At 46.8% G+C, this 25,081-nt stretch overlaps 1 protein-coding gene across 2 annotated transcripts in view; it reads right to left on the reverse strand.

The window, feature by feature from the left end:
- Positions 1-25,081, reverse strand: part of LOC146861338 (mitogen-activated protein kinase kinase kinase 5-like) — an 802,557-nt gene that overhangs the window by 328,377 nt on the left and 449,099 nt on the right. For both annotated transcript variants that reach the window (XM_085645620.1, XM_085645619.1), the window contains exons 18-20: positions 22,220-22,325; positions 8,028-8,185; positions 7,412-7,613 (exon numbers count right to left, since the gene is read on the reverse strand). In XM_085645620.1, coding sequence (XP_085501746.1) covers positions 7,412-7,613; positions 8,028-8,185; positions 22,220-22,325 — 466 coding nt within the window. The remainder of the gene's footprint in view (positions 1-7,411; positions 7,614-8,027; positions 8,186-22,219; positions 22,326-25,081) is intronic.

Here is a 25,081-nt window from a genome sequence, read left to right on the forward strand (position 1 = left end):
TCCCACTCGTGGATTTGCTGTCTGTCTGCTGAGAAGTTCAGCAATTTATTTGTTTACTCCTAGAAGATGCTCTCCTAGGAGAAACATTTTGTGATGTGTGGCCCATTTCCAAATGGCTTATGCTAGGCATGACAGTCGACCCCTCCCCCCCCCTCCCCCACCAGATATCTGTATACAATACTTCGCTGTCATGCCTATGAGGTAAATTCGAAAAGCTCCAAGCGCTAAAAACACTGCTAGTAGCTCTAGGTGATTTATATGGTGACTGCTGTACTTTAGACTCCACAACCCTTGGATTGTGCGATTGTGTAGGTAATCACCCCAACCAGTGAGCGATGAGTCTGCTGTTAGAACTGTCTATGAAATGGGGTCGATGAAAGGTCGACCTTTGGATACATTTTGTGAATACCACCACTGCAGAGAGCGAGGAGTGTGGTCATCTATCAACACTAAATAAGTCAACTGACCCTGCGACTGGTTCCACTTACTTGATAAACATTCTTGAAGGGGACGCAGTCTTGCATGGGGAACAATTATGATGCAAGACGTCATCCTTTCTAGCAGTGAAATAAATACTTTTGCTGGTAATGATTGCTGGGGCTGAAAATGTGTTAAGGGACTGAATACTAAGAATTCTGGCTGCATTGGGAGAAGCTAGAGCTCTTTGAGTGTCTATGGTGGCTCCCAGGTAGGTTTATGTGTTGGAAGGCGGAGGATGAGACTTCAACGCGTTCACTGTAAATCCTAGTTGGTGTAACACGTGAATCTTGGCTTGAGTTGTCGGAGACACTTTTGGTAAGTACTGGCTTTGATAAGCCAGTCGTGCAGGTATGGGAAGACATGGACGTACTGTCTTCTCAGATGAGCTGCGACTACTGTCATGCATTTGGTAAATACCCTGGGAGCAGTGGTGACTCCAAACGGTAGTACTTTGAATTGATGAGGACCCGCTATCAAGAATCTGAGGTATTTGCGATGAGCGGGGTGAATTGTAATGTGGTAATATGCGTCTAAGTCTAGAGTATACATTAAGTTGCACTGCTATAGAAGTGGGAGCACTTATTGAAGTGTCACCATGTAGAAACACTGACAGCATTTCGTGATTTAGTTCTCTGAGGTCTAGAATAGGTCTCAAGGAGCCGTCCTTTTTGGGAATTGGAAAATACAGGGAGTACTCGCCTGACCCTTGATATTGTAACTCTACAGGCGCTATGGCTCCTTTTAGCAAGAGAGACTAGACTTCCTGTTTGAGCAGGTTTAAATGTTCTGGTGACATTTTGTGAGAGTGGGGTGGAATGTTTGAAGGATTGTTGGTAAGCTCCACGCAATAACCATGCTGGATAATTCCGAACACCCACTTGTTTGTGGTTATGGATTGACAAATGGGGAGGAATTGTAGAAGACGTCCCCCGACAGGTGTTAAATGATTGGTGGAAGTCACTGCTTGTTAGGGGAGGGGGAATTACAAGGTGTGGAACCTTTGCCCCTACCTTTGACGTTGTTACCTCTGTATCCTCCTCTAAAGAAGCCTCTTGAGGAGGAGGATTTATTGTTGACTTTGTAAGAGGCAGCAGTATTGTCTGAGGACGTCGCCTTGGACCCCCCCCTCCCCCGATAGAAGGAGCAACGAAAGGAGCCACGATTAGAAGGAGACTGTAGGGCTCCCATGAACAACCACTTCCGTATCTTTCTTCATTTTCTCCAATGACTTATCTACTCCGGGTCCCAAGAGATGCTCTTTATCAAATGGAATATTTAAAATGGATTGTTGGACTTCAGGTTTAAAACCAGAAATCCTAAACCAAGCGGGCCTCCTCAGGTACTCCCTAGAGTTGAATTCTCTAGCTGCTGCGTCAGCAGCATGAAAAACCATAGCTAATAGAGGAATTGGAGATGAGCTTTCCTTCTTGCACTAAATCTTGAGCTTTAGCCTTGTGCTCAGAAGGAGATATTGGAGCAATTGCTTCATTTCATCCCAGTGTGCTCTATCATACCTGGCTAGTTGGGCCTATGTGCTGGCAATGCACCAATGATTTGCTGCTTCGGCAGCTACTCTTACCAGAGGGATCTAACAATTTTGACTCTGGAGGGGGGCATCACCCGAAGTTTGTAAATTGGCAAGATTACAGGCATTAGAGACGACCAGAGTCTAGTGGTAACTGTCCTTTAATAAAAGCTGGCTCAGACAGGGCAGGCTTATATTTTAGGTCTATTCTGTGGGTGGGAATACGAGCACCAACAGGGTCTTTAAATATATCATCAGGAAGAATCTGACAAGACCTTTGTGTGTTACTGAGCGTTTCAAATAAGAAACCTTCCTTTAGGGTTTCCTTGTCTATTTGTACCCCATGATAGTCTGCAGCTCCAGCAAGTAATTCTAGATATCCTACATTGTCAGGAGGGGAAGGCTTTGAAGGGTAAAGGTCTAGGTCAATATCTGTTGGTGAATCAGTGTTGTAGTCTTTCCAGGGATCTACCAGTAAACATTATCCCCACCATCTACATCATCATCAGGTTGTGGTGGTGAAGAGTTAGTTGGTATAATAAGTAAATGTTCTAATGGTGGGGAAGGTGGTGTAGGGGAATGTGGAGGAGGAGGAGAGGGGTTAGCACCGACATTCTTCCTTTTCAAACAAATGTGATGAGTGTCCTCTGACTCAGGTTTGCGCTTCTGAGGAGGTTCAGTAAGAACATGTCCTGTATCGGGAGGACTATAAAGTTCCTTTTGTTTTGGGTCCGATTTAGGTGGTGAAACGTCAAAAATTGGTTCCTGCAGCTTGGGAGGAACATTTTTCGGTTTCAGCACCGAGGACTTCGGTGCCGGGGTAGAATGACTTTTAGACGTGGAAGATTTCGGTTCTGAAGCAGTCTTTGATTTTGGTGTCAAGGGTTTCAGCTCCGAATACATTTTCGGCTTCAAGCCAGAAGGCAGGGCATCAGAAACATCTTCTCGGTGCAGACTGTGGCCCAAGGCGGGGGTGGTACCGAAGCCTTTTGCTTGGTCTGAGTTGGATTTTGTGGCAAGAGGTGTTCAGTATTCATGGGACATTGAACTTGCAGTATGTCGTCTTCCTTCTCGGAGTCGGATTCCAGAATGGATACAAGTACTTCCTGTTGATCTTCTGCCCCTTGTGCGTCGAATTCTATTTGTTCGGATCCTTCACCGAAGATGTCCGGCATGTATTCGATATTTAGGCTTTGCATTTCAAGACTGAGTGTTTTCTTAGACCCAAAGATCTGCACACATCGCAGCCCTGTTCGTTGTGCTCCAGAGATAAGCACAAGTTCCACTCTATGAGAGTCAGTGCGTGGATACTTCGCGTGGCACAGGGGATAGAATTTGAATGGAGTACGTTCCTGTAGTGCTAGAGGCACTCTTATGGTCTGAAACCACGTGATGACCTTTGACTACCATCATTTTAATTGAATTTGGGGTTTTACTTTACCCTAACATGAATGTTCCACATCCTGCATATGCCTTGTTTCTCTTCAAGATTTCTTCTTGTAGTTTTGAAGTGGGAATTGTCACAGTAGAACAGCCTTGCCAAGAACTGAATGTGTGGGATGTGCAATTGAAAGCATGAGAGACAGAATGTACTTTTCGGTTTCGAAGTTCAGTGTTATGAGCAGTGGTGCAAACATGTGCACTGTGTTGTACATTGAGAGATGAAGCATGTGATGCTATAAGCAGTGGTGCACAAATGTGCATTATGTTGTTAATTGGGAATAATACTTATGAAGTTCTTACTACTGGCTTTGACAAGGCCTCATGTCATCCTGAATTCTGACTCTGCCTTGCTTGAGTTTTTCTGCGAGTACAGACAGGCCCCCGAGTGTTTGCAAGTTGCTTGGGTTAATCATGTTCAAGGTTTGTGAGAGATTGTTTAATGTACCCTAGAAGGCTTTCATAAGCTTCGTCAAGATAAAGGCTGCAACATGTGAGAATGTAGAGGGAACATGGGAACTACTCCTTGCCGTGGATTGCTTGCCTGGAAACTGGCCTGTTCCAGTAAGTTTCCTTGGCGCAGAGGGGGAAGACTCCCAAACCTTCTAGTGTGTTTTGAGACTATAAAGCTGAGGGTTGTTGACAGCCAGCTGGGGAGTTCAGTTGTAGAGTAGATGTACTGCCACAAGAATCTGGATTGGAGTACTGATCGAGAGTCCATTGCCTGGCTGTTAAGTGCTCCTCCAGCTTGAGTTGGCAAGGATGTCGAGTGAACAATCAGGTGAAGTGATTTGTTCCTGAGTAGTGCCATTGTGATGTGTGGTTCCAGTGGCTGTGGTCATTTGAGGTGTTTTCTTTGTGATGTGTGAGTGAGTCATGGTGCGCTTCCAAAGTAATCATTTGATGTATTCAGTATATTATACACACATATATATACATACATGTATATCTCTATATCTCTATCTATATCTATCTAATCTCTTGCAGGACGTCCAGTATTATTTGCTTGAGTTTTATCTCGTATGATTTGCTGCTTGTAGTTCATATTATCCATGCATTTAACTGTTGCATTTACCAAGTGTGTTATTATTGCTTGCATATAAATATATATCTCTATATACATTTGAATGCTATTCATTTGACATCTTGGAAAGCCTTTCTGTTAGAGAGCATAGCATAAATAAAACCCCAAGCCCTATTCTAAAAAGGGAGACTTTGTATTTTGTAAAGTGAAACTCCTTTCTAGGTGTTGTTGTGTTTTATATCTCCTGCTTCGCTGTGTTTGAGCCACAGTGTGGGAGTGTTTTTTGTATTATCTGAAAGGCGAAGCAAGACAGTTGCATCAACTGCGAGTTGGCCCAGCAGCCTTCCTGGAGTTTTCCGATCGAAATAGAGATACGTGGAGAAGTGGGATACGGATTCAATATAATACCAACGAGGGTAGAGTGGATTGCGCACCAAGGGGAACCCGAAGAATGGTTTCGAACCGGAGGGCAGCAATACACGTCTGAAACCAAGACGAGAAAAACACAATCTAAGAATAGAGTCGATGCCCATGTGCACTAGCACTGAAAGGTGTCGTCACCTTACCTTGTGACTGGAAAGACTTCTTCGGAGAAAAACAACTTCCAAACATCTGGACCCAAAACTAGATGGCAGGAGTATGCAAAGCATGTGATCTACAGCTCACATGCCTCGAACATCAGTTTTTGTACAATGGCGGTTTTTTCAATGGTTCATACACACCAACTCCACACTTAGAAGAAATTTCAAGGAAAACAATCAATGCAATCCTATGGAAGGGAACAAGGTTGTGGGATCAAAGCTCCTGGTGTTAGGCTCAGGGCAAAGGGGAATCTGAGTTAGCACATAAGGTGCACCCGCTGGGGCGGCAGGGTGCTGCAGGGTGCTGTTTTGGCGTTTGGTGCGCTATTGCTATCAATGAGAGTTGCCGGTTTTGGATTTTGGCTGCAGGCTCGGTCCAGGAAGATTTCTAGGAGGAACCAACAGCTGAGCAGGTAAGGTGGAGGGCTCGGGGAAGTAGGTGCACCTCAGGTTCTCTTCTGCAGGGCGGCTGGATGCGGAGATGTCTTGAGGTCAGATTTCACCTTACCGGGCCACTCACGGTTGGAGGTGGTCTCCGTGCAGAGACTGCAGGCGAAGTCTTGGAGTCCTGGAGGGGTCAACCCATGGTGGACTGACACTGAAGCGCCGGAGGACCTCGCTGGGACCGGTGGGCCACTTGGACTCGGGCCATAGGCGTCGGGTGCAGTGTTGGTTCCACGCATCCGTTTTGTTTGTCATCAGCAGGCTCAGAGTCTGTCTTGGGAGTTTCTTTTGAACAGAGCTACTGCTCACAGGAGATTCGGTCTTTGTTGAAGGCAGTCAGTCCTCCCAGGGGTTCTGGAGGTCGCTGGCTACAGAACAAGGTGACTTTTGGTGCAGGATCTCTGGATACTGCAGACGGGCCAGTAGGGCTGGGGCCAAGTCAGTTTTTCTCTTCATTCTCCTCTGCTGGGCGTCTTCTTTCGTCCTTTTTCGTAGGTTGCTGGAATCAGTCTCCTTGGTTTAGGGCTGCCCCCTAAATACTGCATTTAGTGGGCGTTTTAGGGGATCGAGATCAGTAGCTAATGGGTTAGTGACCTTAGGGTGACTACACCCTTGGTGTGCTCACCTCACGTGAGGGAGTGGGCACAATCCCTAATCCTGATTGAAGGGTGACTGCCATCTGGAAGATGGCAGGTACTGAAGAGTTGGCTTCACCTAGCCTCCCCACCTGAAGGGTGGGGTTGGCAGAGGTGGGCACACCTTCTGGGCTGTGCTAATTCTTCTCACCTGTCTTCCCGCCAAAAAGGAGGGGAGACAGGAAGGTGACCTGCTCCTGATAGCAGAAGAGGCTGGGAGCCGTGTTACAAAGGCGGCAAGGCCTTTGAAGCTCCCCTGCCACGGATAGCTCTTCCTGGCCTGGGGAAGTGTGACCTCCTCCGCCCAGGAAAGGCTTTGTTTCTGGGCTCAGGGAGCGGAGGCTCCCACCCCAAGGGTCCAGAAACATGTCTCGTGGTGGCAGGCTGGTGTGTACCAGTCATGGAACCCACCAGAGGCTGGTCGTTTTTCAGGGGGCATCTCTCAGATGCCCTCTAAGTGCATTCTTCATTAAATCCCACACTGGCATCTGTTTGGGTTTAATGTGCAGAGAAGTTTGATACCAAACTTCCCAGTTTTCAGTAAAGACATTATGGTGCTGGGGAGTTCATAATGACAAACTCCCAGCACCATATACTCTTAATGGCATTACTGCACTTACAATGTCTAAGAATTGGTCTAGCCACTGTAGAGGTACAGGGCTCATTCACCGGTACCCTCACCACTGGTATATTGCACCCTGCTAGAGGTGTGGCTGACCTAGGCCAGGGCAGTGGGTTGTAGGCATGGCACACAGGGATGTGTGCCATGTCGACTCTTCACTTTGTTTTGCACCAAAACTCACAACCTGCAATGGCAGTATGTGTGTAAAGGTACAGGGCCTCTAAGGGTGGCACCATAAGTGCTGCACCCCATATAACAAATAACACAGGACCTGGGAACCTCATTGACAGTGATACAGGGCACATCCAGTCAAAGTGCATCAGTAGTCTGGCAAAAAGTGGGGGGGGTTATTGCAACAGAAACCCAGTTTTCAACATAGATATTCAAACGCTTCATCCCTGTCTTAGTCTACTGGTAGAGGTCTCAATATGCATCCCTCACTAGGCCAACATCACTCACCGAACAGGGTGAAAGGATTAGCCTAGTGGAAGCCTAAATACACAAATACTAATACACAAGGGTAAGACAAAAAGCATCACCAGACACAGGAAAATTCCTGATACAAATGTGCTTTCCGCAGAGTTCCTTTAGTTTTCTAATGGATTAAAATACACTGGCTGCAATGAAACCATCATTTAAAAGAACCAGGAGGGGGCCCACCTGTGCTGGCTTTCTCCACTGACAATGACAACGTCGGTTTGTGGCCCTTCTTCCTGCCAGAACCAGTTAGGAACAGGTCCCGCAGCAACATTGAAGCGGTTGCCCTTTTATCAGGATCCGGTTCGAAGCATTTGAGGATGAATGTCTGGGCCTCCTCAGACATGGAATCTGGCACTTCTGGATGAATCTTAAACATGCCGACCTAAAGAGGAGGAGAACAAAATTTCTGAAAAACACCCACCTACCTTTAGTGGTGAGTGCGCACAAAGAACACCGGCATAGCCTCCACCTCCAGGACATTAAACTGAGGGCATGATGACACATCAGACAAACCCTTTATTCGAGTAAAGTATTTGTTTATCACTCTAAATGAGTTTATCTGTTATCACTCTACATGTTTAAAGAGACACAAAATAACCCTTCTACTTAAGCCTGTGTTGCGAGTCTGCAGCTAAATTGCATGGTAGAGTCCTGAGGCACACTGCTCCACTCAACCTACTCTTTCACCAATGCTTGGAGATTCACCAGGTACACTTCTCCATTTCAATCAAACTTTTCTTTCTATGCCCACAGCTGGTACTGTCCTGCAGGACCATACAATCATAAGGCATCTTACCTTGAACATGGCAGCCTGAGGGCTTCCCAGCTCATAAAACGGTGGTTTACCAGTGGCCATTTCTATAATTGTGCAGCCCAAAGACCAAATGTCCGCTGGCTTGGCATAACCCCGTGGGCCTTTGTCAATGATTTCTGGAGCCATGTATTGTAGAGTTCCTGAAAAGAATGATAATAGGTCAGAGTCGGTAAGGAAGGGTCAGGGTATAAGAAGAAAGACAGCAAAGAGAAGAGAAAGTAGAGCTGTTGTCAATGGCAAGCACAAATCAGAATCAGTCAAAACGAGAAGGAATAAACTAGAAAACAGGAATGTAGGAGGATGGAAGCCAATGGACAGAGGAATAGGAGAGGAGAAGCCTGATAAGTAGAATAAGTCCGTGAAATTGAGAACACAGCTGGCAAATCTTAATACTGAGAAAAGGAGGAGCGGCTTGGCGACAGGGAGGAGAGGAGTAAACACTTGTGATAAGAGGACGAGAAAGAGAGAGGAGGCTGTCAAAGGTAGGACTAGGAGGAGACAAAGAATGTTGGAAGGAGGAGCTCAAACAAAGTGAAAGGAGCCGGGTAAAGTGCCAAGGAGGAAAAAGTACTGGAAAGGATGGAAGTGGTGAAGCCTGAGAAAGAGCAGAAGAGGTGAAGCCTGGGAATGGGTGGAAGAGCCTGAAAAGAAATGAGGAGGAGATGAACAGGAAATAGTGTTTGAGCAGCATGGGAACAGGAGGAGAAAGTCTGGGAAGGGGAGGAGGAGGCGGCAGCTGCTTGAGAAAGAAGTAAAAAAGAAAAAATAGAGGAGGAACTTGAAAAAGGGTTTATTTGGAAGGAGAAATCTTGCAAAATGGGAAGAATGAGCCTCGCACATCAAGGTGGACAGGCTTTAGACAAGGGAAGCAGCAGCTTGGGAAAAGGAGGCAAAAAGTTGTGAGTGATGTGGAACAAGGTACGCTTGAGAAAGAAGAGGCATAAGAGTTTGGAAAAGGGTGGGGAAAAGCCCCAGAAAGGAGTCAGTTGCCTGAAAAGGAATTTAGGGCCAGATGCACAAAGTTTTTTTTGTTTGCAAAAGGCCTGATTCTGTGAATCGGGCCTTTTGAGAATGACAAAAGGCCTTTTTCAATGTACAAAGGCCAATTAGCCATTCGGTAACCTATTACCGAATTGCAAATTGGGTTTGCGATTCGGCAATAGGAAGGGGAGTGTTCAGGGCGTCCCTTCCTAATACAGAATCACAGTGGTATGTGGGAATGTTTTGTGACCGGAATGCGTTGCAAAACGTTAGCATTTTACCACCTACTTCAAGTAGGTGGTAACTCATTCGCAAATGGGAAGGGGTCCCCAAGGGACCCCTTCCACTTTGCAAATGTTTTCTAAAAACATTTAAGAGCAAGCAGTGGTCCCACGGACCACTACCTACTCTTAAAAGATGAAACTCATCCCGTAAAAGGAGTAGTTTCTTTTCTGTAACTCCAGTTCTGCAGTAGGGGTATCTCTGTTATAGTCATAATCTAGTGAATAGTCCCGCCCATGTGCGTGGACCCCGGAGCAATAAAAAATAATCTCTAAAGGTGACAAATCATGCAGACCTGCATACACCTTTAAGAGAGAATTTAATTTAAAGACAGATAATGCAGCCTATACCCACAGGCTACACTGTCCAGTACTTCAACTAGAATTCCACCAACATCCACAAACAGCACTGCCTGTCTATCTAGTTTTTCCTCCACATAGGAAAAAACCCTGCCTCTACCAGCAAAAGCCTCTGGAATGATAGAGAGGAAGGCGTGGACAGACAAGCCCCATAGGCTGCCATTATGTGGCTTAGAACAGGATACTGTGCCTTTAAGAAAACTTTCCAGATTTCCAGAACTTTCCCCAGTATCCCAGAATGCCCAGCAGGTCCCATTTACTTTCAGTTCTTTTTGAAGGCGTAGCACGCCAGACCTGTAGCATTCGTCATACAAACAAATCTCTCAACCGGGGAGGAGGGCGGGCGCTTATGACTATAACAGAGATACCCCTACTACAGAACTGGAGTTACAGAAAAGAAACTACTCCTTCTGTAGTAGGGGATCTCTGTGTGTAGTCATAATCTAGTGAATAGAATGGCAAGCCCATCCTCACACAACAACAGCGGTGGAGAACAAACAAGACAAACCCACTACTGTGCGAACAAATTTCGCAGCGAAGCCTGCCCAACCTGAGCATCTGCCCTGGCATCCGAGTCCAGACAGTAATGCGCAGCAAAGGTATGGACCGACTTCCAAGTGGCCGCCTTGCAGATTTCCGCAATAGGAACATTACGCAGCAAAGCCGTCGTGGCAGCTTTGCCCCTGGTGGAATGAGCCTTAGGTTTACCCCCCAAGGTCTTATTAGCCTTTTGATAACACAACTGTATGCAGGACACAATCCACCGAGAAATGGACTGCTTAGAGGTCGCAAGACCAGTCCTGACTGAGCCATAATTAACAAACAATTGGTCAGACCTACGAATATCCTTGGTCTGTTCCAGATAAAATTTCAACACCCTCCGAACATCTAGGGAATGGAGAGACCTTTCCGCTGGCGAAGAGGGATTCTGAAAGAACGTAGGTAAAGTTATAGTCTGGTTGACATGAAAGTCAGAGATAACCTTAGGAAGAAATTTAGGGTGAGTACGCATCACAACCTTAGCAGCATGAAACACAGTATAAGGTTCTTGACAACATAATGCCTGAAGTTCTCACCCTGCGGGCCGATGTGATGGCCACTAGGAACGCCGCCTTCCAAGATAGGTGCTGCAATGAAGCCTTGTGAATGGGTTCAAAAGGCTCCTTCATCAGTCTGGACAGCACCACATTCAAGTCCCAGGAAGGCGAGGGAAGTCTGACGGAAGGAAACACTTTCTTCAAGCCTTCCAAAAAATCCTTGACCACAGGGATCTGAAAGAAGGAAGTCTGCGAAGGGCATTTCCTGTAAGCAGTCAAAGCAGCCAGATGAACCTTAATGGAATGGAAATTAAGGCCAGACTGCGCCAGATGTAAAAGGTACGGAAGGATGACATCTTCCTTACATGTTGTCGGATCAAAGTTCTTGGACTTACACCAGATACAGAACCTCTTCCACTTGTAAGCATAGGATGTCCTAGTGGAAGGTCGTTTAGACTCCTTCAGTATGTCCATACAATCGTCTGGTAGATTCAGATGGCCATATTGCACTATTTCAGGAGCCATGCCGCCAAACTCAAAGACGAGAGGTTGGGGTGCACCATCCGCCCCTCGAACTTCGTGAGAAGGTCCGGCCTGCACAGCAACCGCATGTGAGGAAGGAGAGACCGGTGAAGAAGGTCCGTGAACCACCACTGCCTGGGCCACTCCGGGGCGATCAGGATCATCCGCGCCCTGGACTGGGACAGCTTGATGAGCACCGCCGGAATCAGGGGAATGGGTGGAAAAGCGTACAGAAAGCTGTTCGACCAATCGATCCATAGCGCATTCCCCAGTGTCCCCCGCTGGTAGTACCTGGATGCGAAGTCTCGGCATTTGCCGTTTTCGGCGGTGGCGAACAGATCTACGTCTGGAGTCCCCCACCTTGCGAAGACTTCTCCTAGTACTTCGTCGTTTATGACCCATTCGTGGTTTTCCTGAATCAGCCTGCTCAAGGCGTCCGCCTGAGCATTCTGCACCCCTGGCAGATGCGTGGCCGTAATAGTCAGTCCTCTGGCCAGCAGCCAGCGCCAGATCGCCTGCACCTCCTGCGACAGAGTGCGCGATCTCGACCCCCCCTGCTTGTTGAGGTAATACATCGTAGTTGTATTGTCCGTCTGTATCAGCAGCGAGTTGGTCTGGAAGGATGGAAGGAAGGCCTTCAGCGCCAGGAAGACAGATCTGAGTTCCAGGAAATTGATGTGGTATGTCGATTCCAGAGCAGACCACTTTCCTTGAATCTGCAAGTCCCCGGAATGCGCTCCCCAGCCCTGGAGAGACGCATCCGTCACGACACTCGTCGTGGGAATGTCCTTGTGGAAGGGAACCCCCTTGAGGAGGTTTTCCGCCGAACACCACCACTTCAGAGACTGAAGAGCATGCAGCGACAGTCGTATCTTGTCGTCCCAAGAGCCTGTCCTCTGATCCCACTGATCCTCCAAACACTCCTGCAGTGGTCTCATGTGTAGCCGAGCGTGAGGCGTGAGGAAGATACAGGAGGCCATCGATCCCAGCAGCGAAGACACCTTCCTCACTGTCGTCGATGGAGCAGTCCTGAGGTCCTGAGCCTTCCGAAGGAGTGATAAACGTCTCTCCTCCGAAGGAGACACGCTTGCTGACCGCGTATCGATGGAGGCCCCCAGGTACTGTATGCACTGGACCGGAGTCGTAACCGATTTGGCCATGTTGACGTGTAACCCCAGCTTGTGCAAGAGCTCGCACATCCATCGGAAGTGTTCTTGCGCTTCCGCGAAGGATGATGCCTTGATCAGCCAATCGTCCAGATACGGGTAGACAAACACCTTGTTCCTCCGCAGGTGTGCCGCCACCACCGCCATGCACTTCGAAAAGGTCCTGGGCGCAGACTTTAGCCCGAATGGCAGTACTGTGTATTGATAGTGATTGGCGCCGACTTGGAATCGCAGGAACTTCCTGTGCTTCCGTGCTATGGGCACGTGGAAGTACGCATCCTGTAGATCTATGGCACAGAGCCAGTCTCCCCGTTGCAGCTGAGGGTAAATCTGGTGCAACGATAGCATGCGAAACTTCTCTCTGCGAATCCATTTGTTTGCCTGTCGCAAATCCAGAATGGGCCTGAACTCGTTCTTGTCCTTCTTGCGAACGAGGAAGAACCGAGAGTACAGACCTCTTCCCCTTTGAGACAAAGGTACCTCTTCTACCGCCTTTTTTCTCAACAAGATGTCTGCCTCCGCCTGGAGCTCTCTCAGCTGGAATCGAGAGCTGACCGGCGGAATCGCTGGAGGCGGGCCGATAAACCGAAGACTGTATCCATTGCAAACAATATTCAGCACCCACTTGTCCTGAGTAATTTTTCTCCACTCTGCCGGAAAAAATTGAATGCTTCCCCCCACTGGAGTGGGTAACGGTTGAGGGGGAAGTAGCCGCTCAGGGCCGAGACCCGGCCGGGCCCTTGGTCGTGGTAGTAGCCTGCTGGCCTCCTCTACCCCTCTGGCGCTTCTGGAAGGGCTTGCGGAACTGCTGCTGTTGTTGCTGCTGCTGCTGCTGTCCCGAGCCCTGCCCACGCCCTCTGCCCGAAGACCCGAACCTCCTCTGGAACGGGCGCTTCTTTTTCTCGGCCTTCTCCAACCCGACGGCCGTCAGGGTTTCCGCCTCAGCCTTCATGCGGGCCATCTCATCGTCCGCATGCTTCCCGAACAGGGTTTCCCCCGAGAAGGGCAGGTTGGCCACTCTTTGCTGTGCCTCTGGCTTGAGGGACGTCAGGCGCAGCCACGAATGGCGCCGCTGGTGGACGCCATGACAGTAGGCGTGGGCGGCCAATAAAGATACATCCGCCGCTGCGCTGATCGTTTGGTTCGAAACCAGCATGCCTTCGCGCACTGTCTCCAAGAAGTCCTCCTTCTTGTCCCGTGGCAGTAGGTCAGCATATTGCTGCAGGGACTCCCACAGGGCCCGGTCGTAACGGCCCAACAAAGCCCCTGCACTCGCCGCCTTCATGGTGGTGGCGGCGGTACCACACACCTTCCTGCCCGCAGAATCCAGCCAGCGGCTTTCTTTGTCAGGTGGAACCGTGGAGGACGGGGCGGTCGCATGTTGTTTTCTTGCCGCCGTCACAATCACCGAATCCGGCTTCGGGTCCACTCTCAAAAAGGAAGGATCCGACTCCGGGGCCCTATACTTTTTCATGAGCCTGGAAGGAGCGGCCTTCGTCGTCGCGGGAGTGAGAAACAGCTCCAAGGCGGGTTCCACCAGTCCTGGTACAAGAGGCAGTAGGGGGCGAGACAGGTGTTTTTTATGAAGCGTCTCGAATATCACGGACGTCGTGGGTGTTGGAACCGTCACCGTGATACCCAACTTTGCAGCCCGCGGTGGTGGTGGTGGTGGAGGGAGAGGCGGCGGAGGCGGGAGAGGAGGCGGCGACGGAGGCATCCGAGGAGGAGTATACACCACCGAGTACACCGATCCCGGTGACTCTCTTCCTCGACGTCGATCTTCGCCTCGACGTCGATCTTCGCCTCGACGGCGACCTGTGCCTCGACGGCGACCTGTGCCTCGACGGCGACCTGTGCCTCGACGGCGACCTGTGCCTCGACGGCGACCTGTGCCTCGACGGCGACCTGTGCCTCGACGGCGACCTGTGCCTCGACGGCGACCTGTGCCTCGACGGCTACCTGTGCCTCGACGGCTACCTGTGCCTCGACGGCTACCTGTGCCTCGACGGCTACCTGTGCCTCGACGGCTACCTCCAGCGTCTCGACGTCGATCTCCAGCGTCTCGACGTCGATCTCCAGCGTCTCGACGTCGATCTCCAGCGTCTCGACGTCGATCTCCAGCGTCTCGACGTCGATCTCCAGCGTCTCGACGTCGATCTCCTTCTCCTCTTCATCGATGGCGAACGGCGATCCCTCGACGGCGAATGCCGACGCCGGGTCCCATCTCGACGACGACCGCTGGACGGGGCCGACGACGGCGTCATCGCCGACGACGCCGATGTAGTCGACGGCGGCCTATTCAGGTCCCTCGACGGCGATAGTCGACGCCGCTTCTCCCCAGAGCCCTGGGGAGACGGCGAACAGACGGTGGTCATCCTCCTAGACGTCGCCGTCGACGCCCTCGACGGGGAGTGGGAGCGCTTACTGGTCTTCCTGCCCCTGGGGAGCCCCCCAGAGGCCTCAGTATGGGGCAAATCAGCCCCTCCAGACCCACCTGGTGCCTTCAGTCTTCTCTCCTCCAGAACTTGAAGCCTGATTTTCATCCTGTCCCTCAGTGTCCTGGCTGAGAACGAGTGGCAGATGGTACAGTTTTCAGGCACGTGGGACTGGGGAAGGCAACCTATACACACCTCGTGTGGATCAGTTTTAGCCTTCTTTCTACCACATTCTGGGCACTTGTCGAACAAGCCAGGCATGTTGACAGTACCAGCTACTAAGCACTTGAAAAAGTTACAAAAATTGCCAAAATCTCAAATAAACCCTTGAAAAGGGGAGAGCTCAATGCTCCAGGGTCCTGCTAGCAGGAGCTGGAAAAAAGAACTGAAAGTAAATGGGACCTGCTGGGCATTCTGGGATACTGGGGAAAGTTCTGGAAATCTGGAAAGTTTTCTTAAAGGCACAGTATCCTGTTCTAAGCCACATAATGGCAGCCTATGGGGCTTGTCTGTCCATGCCTTCCTCTCTATCATTCCAGAGGCTTTTGCTGGTAGAGGCAGGGTTTTTTTCCTATGTGGAGAAAAACTAGACAGGCAGTGCTGTTTGTGGATGTTGGTGGAATTCTAGTTGAAGTACTGGACAGTGTAGCCTGTGGGTATAGGCTGCATTATCTGTCTTTAAATTAAATTCTCTCTTAAAGGTGTATGCAGGTCTGCATGATTTGTCACCTTTAGAGATTATTTTTTATTGCTCCGGGGTCCACGCACATGGGCGGGACTATTCACTAGATTATGACTATACACAGAGATCCCCTACTACAGAATCTATAGATACTGCTCTAGAGGATTCTGGAAATGCTATCATGTAAGGCAGTGATATCCCACAAATAAAATAACTACAAATCTGATTTGCTCCATCTGTGGCCGCTCCAGCATTACAAGAGTATCTGCTCTCTGCAGCCTGATGTTTTACAGACAGGCCAGTGGGTGCAGGCTTAGTGATGGAGAAAGGACACTGTCCGTACCAGGGACTCAATAACCAGTTTTAGGCTTTCATCCAGAAGCGTCTACCAGCCATAACAGTCCGCTGGCAACTGCCTATTGCCTCTTCTAATCAGAGGTTTGCATGACACTGCAACATGACTGGTCTGACACTCTTATGAGCAACGACCGGAGATGCCTGCAGTTGCATGAGTGCTGGTGCTTGCAGGTAGGGGGAATCTACACCTGCAGGTAAACACGCGGCAGCGCAGTTCTAACACCATCATCTGTCAGCCCTTTACCAGAGTTAAGACGCGGGCCACACCTACTGAGAGAATACCATGCACTTCTAGTTGGGCAAGAACTAATCTGAGAGTCTGCGGGCAGTCAGCCATCTTAGACTGGGATGGTCCCATTCCTAGGATGTCACACCTTCTCCTGGGCCCTGCCATGTTTGTTCCTCAGAACCTCATTCCTTACTTAACAGGGAAAGCTAGTCACGAACACAGCCACTGACAGGTTGCAAAGGAATGTTACAATCCACTATTTATAGCTAAAACTCAGTCACTGTGTTTGCCTCATGAAGGAGATGCTGCCATTATTTAATACTGCATAGCTCCATGGTTCAGACTTTTCCATAAAACATTCTTCTTTGCTATTTTAGGCCGCTGCTATATTCATTGTCAGGGAACAAGGTCTCAAGTAGGCCTGGGCGGTAAATTTCGTTACGCTCGCGGAATTTGCGATATTTTAACATTTTCGCGTTCCGCAGAGCGTGAAAATGTCAAAACTTTGGCAACCTGCCGCGAAACGGAAGTATTTTTCTTGTTTGCGCTTTAAAAATGCATTCTCGTGGTCGCGACTTACCGGGTCCCTGCGTTCGCCGACCAGTTTCCCTATCCGTTCGCGCGCGCCACAAGATGTTGGATTGTTGGTAGCCGGTCGCGCTATCCCGCGAGAGTTTGCGATCGCGAACACGTCATTGCGATTGCGAACAGGAAATAAGCATCGCGACCAAAATGGCCGCGCCCATTAGCGACCGCATGGGCAAGTTGGAGATATAATTCCCTGCGAGCATGCAAAAACACATCGCGAACGGGCAGGAAAAGCAATCTCCGCATCTTCGCGAAAGTTTTGCATGCTCGCGGAGATTTTGCGCAATTTCGCGATAATTTGCGAAAGTCAATTTCGCAAATTCCGCCCACCCTTAGTCTCCAGGCAGCTCCTATTCTCAGAAGCACGGGAAAGCAGGAAGGGAGAAACGAAAAAAAAAAAAAACACTCCGAGCCAAGAACAAGACATGGCATTTATAACAGATACCCTTGTGCAGGAATTGGACAAAAGCAAATACACTGTGGAACCGGCCTCAACTGAGATTATGCATGAATTCAAAACCATGCATACAGAAATGTCTGTGTTGAAACTACAACTGGATATATCAGACAAACGGCTAACAGACCTAAAGAAAAGGGTATTAAGGCCCCAAAACTGGGCATGTAAACTATGAAACCTGCAGAAAAAGGTCATCATACTTAAGAATAGGAGCTGGAGGGACAATGTGCGCACTTATGGCCTGCGAGAGCCAGAAGAGAGGTAAGCCATGCACATCTTTTTAGCGGGCTTTCTACCTAGACTTAAGCATTGACTTTGCAAATACTACTGATTTTCAAAGTGCTCACGGAATGGGAAACAGACTGCATCAAACCGCAGACCAACCCACACCAGAAATTGTGCCTACTGCGCCACCAGCATGCCACATTGGTGCCTCAAACAGGATCCATATGTCTTCAAGGGGAAAAAGGCTCTTATTTGGCGTGGACTTCCCATGTCACCCATGTGCTCAGGGTGAAGTTCTTGTCCCTCTGAGAGAGGACAGAACAAAATAGTTTCAAGACTGCAAGGTCTGAAAGATCTTTTAGAAACATTTGAAGTCTTCCCTGATGGATGTGGTTACAACCGGTACGCCAGCACGGATTGCCATATCTGACAACTCATCCCTAGCACATACTGCCCTCAATTCAGTACCTAATAGAAAAAGATAACTTCTTCTAGATAAATTACAAGGAGGTCAGCCTATGAGAAGCATAGACTAATCAGTGTCCCCTCGCAAAGCTTAGCCACCTCGGATTTATTACACCAGTACAATGTATTTATTTCTGAACCTAGAATCTGCAATGATCCCATTTATCTTGAATATTCAGCTTAGGTCCCTTACGATCTTCAATGATCACAAGTGGTCCGAGAAGGACATATGGAGTTGCTCACCCAAATAGTAGTATTTAGTGATATGTAGCACTTCTGCTGCTAATTAATCAAGAAGTTCACTGTACCTTCAAGCCTTGTGATGCTATAACGATGAATAGTTGCCTCACTACCAATTTTCATGAAATACCCATTTACTAACACACCATGTGTGTCTTGTCAAGATCTCTCAACTACCTATCTCTTTTCTTGCCCGAATGTACACAACAAAGTACTGTCACTCTTTGGTCTCTTAAAGTCTACAGATTGACAAAATATATGCAGAAAATGTTCTTACATGGGATAGAAAAAAAACAGAAATTGCATTGCCACAGGCAACCCACCTGTCTCTGGTTGAAATCGATAATCTAAGGTAGTTACGACTGGGTGGGAACAGTGGTAGCAGTTTCAGGTACGGATTCCACATCAGAATCTTCAGGAGCACCGACTAAGCTAAAGCATAGATGGGGTTGCATTCTCATACACAAATCCCTGCATGATAAAGTGCAGAAACCTGGTGTGACTCACTAGGATGTTTTCTGTCTTTGTTAAATTGACATGCCAAAGTTGCTCCAATGTGGAAGGGTCTGTATATGCCCGGAGCACTGAGAAGAGACTTGTTCTTCAAAATAAAGTATTGACAGCGGTTCGGCATACAATCAACTGTAGTTGCTAGTCCTCTATTGACCCAGTTTAGACCCACTCTGACCGCCCAGACCCTCGTAACAGGAGGGGCATTTTAAAAGAATTAATGGCAGATCACTTATGAATCCAAGGAGGCTTTCAGATCCTATGGACAGAGAATATAGCTTCTGTGCATCCCCAAAGGACTCAGACCAGAATTTACCTCTTTTTAGGTCTCGCCTGACCCAGCGCATGCTCTGGTCTGGCGAGACATTTTGTGAGGGCCCCAAAAAGTGCTACCAGGCCAGCCTAGACCTACAGTGCATGTGCGCGGGTGCGCGTGCCGCGCCTTACTGCGATTACTTTGACTTTCGCGGCCGCTTTGATGTTTGATCGCGATCACTTTCGCGGCTGCTTTGATGTTCTCCTTGAGGCTTCAATAGATTGCAGCAGTTAAAACAAACATTGGCATAGCCAATAGGTCTCGCTTTTGGGACCTTAGAAGTGTTTAGTTATGCAACTGTTGCATGGCTAAACACTTAAAGGTCCCAAAGGCGAGACCTATTGGCTATGCCAATGCTTGTTAACAAATGTTGAGGTTTTGCATAAAATCACAAAATGCACAATAGGAGTCCAACGCCTCCAAGATAATGCCCTGATCATCTTAGAGTTAGAAATGCAGGTACAAGTGCCCAGAGACAGAATCTGGAGGATGGATACCCAGAGATAAAAACTTCCTGCAAACAAAACCTACTACAGGACTTTCGGGACACCTTGGCACTAGATGAGAACTCTGTACCATCATCTTTGCTCCTTTGGGTCCCTCGAAAATTCTATCTGAGAAGCATAATAAGGGACTTGGCCTCAGCACATAAGACAACTGAAAGGGAAAAAATTAAACTGGAATCTGAAATCTGAAATCAACAAACTTACAAAGGTATATTGCAGAGAGCTGACAGATGTATTCCTTCACTGTCTTGGAAGTACGAAATATGAGCTAAAAGCAATACGTTGCATGTTGAGAAAGTCCTTCAACATATTAACGTAGCCACTATGAACATGGGCAAAGAGCCAGCACGCTCCTGCCTTTCCAGCCAAATCAAAGAAATGTTAGGTCTAGTATTCCGGCACTGGCACTTTACGATGGCAAGAATACCCTTCTCAGTAACCCCAGAGATATCACAGACAAATTGCCTCCTTCTATAAGGCACATTTTACTGCGAAAAACCCTACAGCTGACATTGCTGTGCTAACGTTTCCTGATTGACTAGAGTCCAAAATCAACTTCAGATTGCAAAGACTAATTGAACAGGGTCATTTGTGAAGAAGTGGTAGAAGCCACAAAAGACAAGCCCATGAGGAAAGACCTTGGAGAAGATAGATTTCCTTAAGAATTTTACAAGATAACAGTATCTAACTTTGCTCTGTTATTGGTAACGATTATCAAGGAGACACATTGCGATGCACAAACTAAAATCCTTTATCACTGATTTACACAGATGTGAGAATCCTGGCCAAACTATTGGCTGAAAATGGTCAACCCATCACGTTTGCACAGGAACCAAGTTGGTTTAATCACAGTATGCTCCACATGCCGCCATATGTACATCTCACTTAATCTGGCACACCAGATGAGAGAAAGATAAAATGGTGTACCTCTCCCTTGTGCCCAAAAAGATGTTTGATCAGGTGGAGTGGGGCTACCATTTCAGAGTACACACCAGGATGGGTGAAGGTCCCACTTTGACTATGAACCAATGGCTATATTGAAACCCATCGGACATTGTCAACCATAATGGTTTTCTGTATATAAAAAAAAAAAAATTCAAAAGAAATTGTCATCAACAAAAGAACCAGATAGGGGTTTCCAATTTGGTGGGTGCAGACCAAAAGGAAGGACTTTGGTACCCAAGTGAGCAACAACCTTCACTTGATGATTCGAGATAGAATGGCAGCCTTAAAAGAACAAATGCAGAAAAACATTGCGATCTGGGAAAAGCTACAGCTCAATATATGGAACAGATTTACACAATTCGATTTGATTACGTATTTAGCGTCCTGCCAATCACAGTGCAACTATGGCATATTGATAGTCAAATAAAACACTACATTTGGCAGGGAACTACGCAAAGATTAGCTGGGGTGATACTGCATGCAGCCAAGACATATAATGGTTTACGTCACCCTAATATTGAACAACATCATCTGTCACAATTGTCCTATCAATATTAATTGGAACTTAAAACCCATGACTGGGATACACTAGAGTCATTTATATGAAGGAATTAAGGCACCCACAGTCCAATTGAAAAAACTTTTAAAAAGAGGCCGGAGAAACTCCATCCTGGCTGGCTGAAGATGTGGGTGCCTAGTCACAAACATATTAAGCAACATGCCTTTCTACATCTAAGGGCACCTCTTTGGAATAATACTGACATCAGATCAGCCGGTATGGAACTACACTAGCCACAATGCCAAGCAACAGCGTCTTCAAACTAGAGGACTTCCTTTCCCACGGGGCAGCCTTTAAATTACCAACAAGGCTGCATACCAAACTACTTGTGGCAGACACATTCCACTCTGCAGGACTACCTGGACAAAAGAGGAACTTAAAGTAAACTAGTCTCTGGCTTGTATGAAACTCTCAGAGGTACTATACCCAAAGCCGACCTTGAAGCACCTATACAACAGATGGCAACTGAATCTCCAAAAGCCCTACACGAAAGCAGACTGAAATGACCTAATGCAAGACCATGACAATAGACCTTCAAGAGGCCCTACTAAAATTCCGTTGTTTTAAAATATTACTTGCCTGGCACTGGTCGCTGTACAAACATCACAGGGCAAAGCTTGCATCTAATACAAACTGTTGGAAATCTGACCAACCCAGTGACAATATGGTACATATTTTGTGGTTGTATCGAAAGTTGCAAACCTATTGGAACTCTAGTTAGTGTACGCAGCAGTGGGTGAGCAGCTTGCACATTCAACAGTTTCTGAAACTGGATTTTCTTCAGGACACAAAGAACATTGTTGGCATCACTAATCATAAAAAGAGATGGCTAGATATAGCACTGGTAGTTGTCAAACTTGGTGAAACTGGATGACGGCTACACCGCTGGTTGATGCAGAATAGCTGGGAACATTGATTTTATTGAGCTGTCCATGTTAATTTTTCTTTTCCATCATGGGCAGGTACACTTAATATTGGGAGTTTACTGTTAAATAGTGAGGCATTGGTAGACTAAGAATATGTTATATTTTCCATCTTTGTGAAGTGAATCATGCAAAATGTGTAGTATGTTTGAATCATCTTCATGAAAGAGTAGGTTAATTTGAAAATCGAAAAAAACAGGTCCAAAACTAACAAGCAATTTTGTAATTTATCATCCCTATAAGTGAAAAGACTGTTCTGAACTTATTTACCCACCGTCAATAATCTGGGAATTATGTTTAACATGCAATATCCACAGAGCTTGTGAACTGTGGCTCGACCACAGAGATCTGAGGATTCTGGAAACAGCTTTCCACCGTCACTGCTCTCACCTGCAAATGTTTCTGTACTTGGGCTGATCCCTGCTAGTCTTTTCGAGGTACCAAAATCTGAGATCTTGAGGACACCACTGTAGGTGTTAATTAAAACATTATCACCCTAAAGAAAAACACAAAGAAGAGCTTCAGTACATTATAGAGTTGATAACTAGAACGTGGCACCACACTTCACCTACCACCTACAAAACACATTCCTTTGCTCCCACCCTCGTGCAATATTACAACAGTAATAAGACACATCTGCTGTTGCACCTCATTCCAAACCTGCTTTACCACAGTACTACAGTATCGAGTCCCACAAAGATCTGCCAATGCACCACAACCGGTACCCATATGTAGAGAAGCTACAAAAGCCTTCCTCTATATCTCAAACATTTTTAAGGAATGCGAAAAATGGCAAACTCCCCCATACTGCCTTGAATTTACTCAAAAGTACACATCTCCACAGCTCAGCACTGGCAAGCAGTAAGGTAAAAAAAAAATTGAGTATTCAGTCGAGGCATTCAAAGCCTTTTGCCACAAATGTAAAAAACAATTATGCACTACAAAAAAACTGCATTCTTGCATGCCCCTTCATTCAGGTAAGAGGACAATAGATGGATCATGTTACTTACCCTGTAAGCATCTATTCTTGGCATGTAGTGCTGTAGATTCACATGCTCTGCACAAGTCTATCTGGTGTTGGGATCGGGTGACTACAAGTTGTTTTTGTTCCAAGACGTTTTCTTCGAGTCACGAGAATGTACGACGACTCCTCTTGGTAATACTGCGCATGGTCATCAATGCCATCTTCAAATTGTTTTGCCGTGGGTAGGTAAGAATGCTGCATATGTAAACAATGAGATATCCATGCGTTAGTATGAAATAAAGTGTATGAAGTGCAACTTATACAAGATTTTGGGGAGGAGGACTGGCACATGTGAATCTACAGCACTACATGCCAAGAAAAGATTCTTACAGTGTAAGTAACAATTTGTTTGAGGCATGTGTGCTCAAAATACACATACTTTGCATAGACGGTAAAGCAGTCCCTTTCCCTAAGCAGTGATTAACTTGTGGGGGTTGCAGTTGTTTGAAAACAAGTCTTCAATACTGCCTGATCAACACTGGCTTGTTGTGCAAATACATCCACACAATGTTTTGTGAAACTGTGTGGAGTTGACCATGTTGCTGCTTTGTAAATATCAGTAATAGGAATGTTCCCTAAGAAAGCCATAGAAGCTCCAACTTTTCTAGAGGAATGGGCTTTTGGTGGAGCAAGCAAAAGTTGTTTAGCTTTTGCATAGCATATAGGATACATTTAACTATCCATCTTGAAATGCTTGATTTTGAAATTGCTTTTCCCATACGACGAGGTGCAAAGGCAACAAACAATTGTTTCGTTTTTCTAAATGATTTAGTCCTGTTGATGCCCTTCTGACATCTAATGTGTATAATGCCCTTTCTGCAACGGTGTCTGGTTGCGGGGGGAAAAAAAATGTAAATCAATGGACTCACTAAAATGGAAATTGGACACTACTTTTGGTAGGAATTTAGGGTTGGCTCTAAGCACTACCCTATCCCTATGTAGTTGAAAGAAAGTCTCTTCTAGAGTTAACGCCTCCATTTCACAGACTCTTCTAAGAGAAGTAATAGTAATTAATTAAGCAAGTTTCCATGAAAGGTACTGCAATTGACAAAAGCATAATGGTTCAAAAGGAGAACCCATTACTCTTCTTAGGCCAATGTTTAATTCCATGCGGGGGCAGGTGGAAGTCTAGGAGGAATTATCCTTTTAAGCTCCTTCATAAAGGCTTTTATACCTGGAATTTTAAACACACATCTGCTGTCTATTTTGAAGATATGCTGCAATAACTGCAAGATGTAGTCTTATAGAAGTGTATGGTAACTCTGCCATTTGTAAATGCAATAGGTATAAAATTAGTGCTTGTACCTTTGTATGAGGAGGGTTGACCTTTTGTTTGTGGCAGAACATAACAAATGGTTTCCATTTTGCTGCTTAACAATACCTTGTAGTTGATTTACAAGCCTCTTTAAGAATGTTCAAACAGTATCCAAATTTTAAGACTTCAGGAGCCAAATTGCAAGATCCATTTCTTTAGAGTTGGGATGTCTTAGTGTTACGTGGTTCTGTGTGAGAAGGTCCAGGTTCAGGTGAAGCTTCTCGAGTGGGACCAAAGACAGTTCCAGGAGTCTTGAAAAACAAGTTTGTCGAGCCCATGTTGGAGCTATTAGCATCATGGTGAGAGGTTCGTCTGAGTTTTCTGACCGCTAGTGGAAGTAGTGGGAGAGGTGAAAAAGCGTATGCAAATATCCCTGACCAGTTCATCCATAGAGCATTGCTTTTGGATTGAGGATGTGGATATCTGCTTGCGAAGTGTGGGCATTTTGCATTTTCTTTTGTTGCAAACAAGTCTAGTTCTGGAAACCCCCACTAGTGAAAGTATGGTTGAAGAACATTGGGGAGAATCTGCTATTCGTGGACTTGTTGCTGCGTTCTGCTCAGAAAGTCCACAATTTGATTGCTTGTCCCTGGGACATGTTCAGCTGGAAGATAAATGTTGGAGTGTATTGCCAATCTCGATATTTTCTGTGCCAAGTGAGACAATTGGAGAGTGTGTCCACCCCCCCCCCCCTGTTTTTTGGTGGGGACCTGGGTCCTGAAACGGCCGCCCTTTGAATAGATTCTGTCGCTTCCACCATTGCAGAGATTGATGTGTGTGGCTGTCTATCAACATTGGATCGTGAAATTGACCCAGTGATGGAGTACATTGTTGAGAGAGACGTTGTAGAGGTCTCATATTTAATCTGGCATGTGGGACTAAAGTGAATACAGGATGCCATCATGCTTAGAAG

This window comes from Triturus cristatus, chromosome 3_1 (assembly GCF_964204655.1).
Source record: "Triturus cristatus chromosome 3_1, aTriCri1.1, whole genome shotgun sequence".
In the NCBI taxonomy this organism is placed as follows: Eukaryota; Metazoa; Chordata; class Amphibia; order Caudata; family Salamandridae; genus Triturus; species Triturus cristatus.